Raw genomic sequence first — 2,546 nt, 5'->3', positions numbered from 1 at the left:
AAAAATTTATATATATATATATATATATATATATATATATATATATATGTTTTTTTTTTTAATTTTGTTCTATGCCATAGTATTTTAAATTGAAAGCGATAAAAGGAATACAGATAATATTTGAACGAGAGAATTTGCTTTTGAGCAGCGACGCTTGATAAAAATAGAAAAACAAATTATTGTTTATGATGATGTGAAAATGTTTATTAATTGATTGAAACATAGTCAAATACACCTCAAGATATTGTTATATTTTTTTTTTTTTATAAATACATTGTTACATCTCTTGAAATTATATAAATTTTATTCCTTCCAATATCCACTTTCAAATTTCTTAAAATGGCAGAGGTAATAGGAGCTGAACATATGTTTATTGAGCAAACTTTTGTTTTTCCAGCAACAACAAGAAGAACAACAACGTCTCTTCCTCTAACATTTCTCGACTTGCCTTTTGCAGGTCCAAAATATGTCAAACGTCAATTCTTTTATCGTTTTCCTCATCAAACCAATCATTTTTATCAAACAACACTTCCATCTCTCAAACACTCTCTTTCCCTTACACTTCAACATTTCTTCCCCCTTCTTGGTAATCTTCATTGTCCCCCACCACCCCAGAAACCTTTTATTCTTTGCACCCAAAATGATGCTTTAACTTTGATCGTCATTGAATCCTCAGGAGATTTTAACAATCTCTCAACCAACCATCACCCAAAAAGTCTCAAAGATTTTTCTCACCTTGTTCCAAAATTAACACAAAAAATAGACCTTGAAGATAATGACACACTAATATTTTCATTGATGGCTTTGCAAGTATCCTTTTTCCCAAATCATGGTCTTTGCATTTCCATCACGTATTGTCATGTGATGGATGATTACTTTTGCAACTATTTCATGAAATCTTGGTCTTTTATTCATAAAAAAGGTAAACTAGTAGACATGAAATCACTACCTTGTTTTGACAGACAAGTCTTGAGAGACCCAAAAGATCTTGAGCAAGTTCTATTAAAAGGGTATTTTGAACAGAGGAAAATGTGGAAGAATATAATCCTTGCTGAGAGTCAAACTATAGAAAAAGAGCACCAAGATTATGTTAAGACAACTATTAGTTTTACAAAAGAAGAAATTGAGGGGATGAAAAACTGGATATTAAAGAAGTGGAAGACAACTTATCATGATATTCAAGCACCAAAATTTCTATCTAAGTTTGTTGTGACATGTGGTTTTGTTTGGGCCACTATGGTTAAAACAAAAAATAGAAATAAGGATGATGCAGGAGATGAAAAAGATGAGTATTTTTGTTTCGTAGGTGATTGCAGAGATAGACTAGGGTACCCAATACCAGAGGGTTATTTTGGAAACTGTTTAACATTATGTTTTGTAGCCGTAAAGAGGAAGGATGTGAAAGGAGAATATGGTTTTTTGAATGTTGTTAAAGCCATTCAAAATGCAATAACAGAGATGAAAAATGATCCATTGAAAGATGCAGAAAAGTGGGATGATATGTTTAAAAAGGTTTTTATGTCTGGTAATCATTTGTTGGTAAGTGGATCCCCTAATTTCAATGTTTATGAGACAAATTTTGAATTTGGAAATCCTATTAAAGTTGATATGATGATGCACTCATCGAAGGATATGTCTCTTGCTGAAAGTGGAGACAAAGAAGGGGGACTTGAAGTTGGGTTGATATTTAAAACAGAGGAATTAGAACAATTTTATTCTTTCATGGAACAAGGACTTAAAGCTTTGAAATTCTAAAAAATATGCTACCATTATTATTTGTTTATGTTATTTCAGAAATTATTGATTTTTATACTTGATTTATTTCTCTTATGAGATTTGAACCTTTAATTTATATGTTTTGAGATATTTAACCACTATGTGTTATTTTTCTATTATATTATCAATTCTCATGATGTGCTTTAAGAATTTTTTGTTGACAATTATTTCTCTTTAAATTTAGGTTTAGGTATATAAATAATTAATGGTGGAAATGTATTCCTGCTATTATTTAAAAATGTCAATTAAGTATATTTAATATAGTGTAATATTAGATAGAAAATGCAATATTCTAACAACTGTGTTGACTGGCCCCCTTATGATATGCTGGAAATTGAAGGATGCAGTTTTCATTACAGGACATAATTTAACACGAATATTGCTTACTATAACTTAACAAGAAAATAACATGAACAAAACTTAAACAATATTGCATGATTCAAGACTTTTCAACATTCTAATAATATTGTCGACAATTCTCACAACTGTTGCATCCACCTTGATTGAACCCTTCGTTTTGTATTGAGAATATGTGTTCCATATAACCTTCAAATATTCATCGATCTTCTGCTCAAAATTACTGAACTTCACATTTCCTTCATTATTAATCAGTGGAGAACAATACTTCATCTTCATTACCTTTCTATTGTTGGTTTTGTGCAAGATATTATCCACTATGAATTTCAACAAGAGGGGTATCCTCTGTGTGCTAAAAATCAATAAGAGATTTTACACCATTGAAGTACACAAATGCGAGATACCAAAATTGA

The 2,546-nt window shown here is 30.2% G+C and overlaps 1 protein-coding gene across 1 annotated transcript; it reads left to right on the top strand.

The window, feature by feature from the left end:
• Positions 1–339: 339 nt before the first annotated feature.
• On the top strand, positions 340–1,755 carry LOC131611126 (malonyl-coenzyme A:anthocyanin 3-O-glucoside-6''-O-malonyltransferase-like). Its single transcript, XM_058883235.1, has one exon. The coding sequence runs from the start codon at positions 340–342 to the stop codon at positions 1,753–1,755; it is 1,416 nt and encodes a 471-aa protein (XP_058739218.1).
• The last annotated feature ends 791 nt before the right edge of the window (positions 1,756–2,546 follow it).

This window comes from Vicia villosa, linkage group LG6, assembly GCF_029867415.1.
Source record: "Vicia villosa cultivar HV-30 ecotype Madison, WI linkage group LG6, Vvil1.0, whole genome shotgun sequence".
In the NCBI taxonomy this organism is placed as follows: Eukaryota; Viridiplantae; Streptophyta; class Magnoliopsida; order Fabales; family Fabaceae; genus Vicia; species Vicia villosa.
The sequence above is the reverse complement of the archived record's forward strand: the minus strand, read 5'-3'. Positions and strand labels throughout refer to the sequence as shown.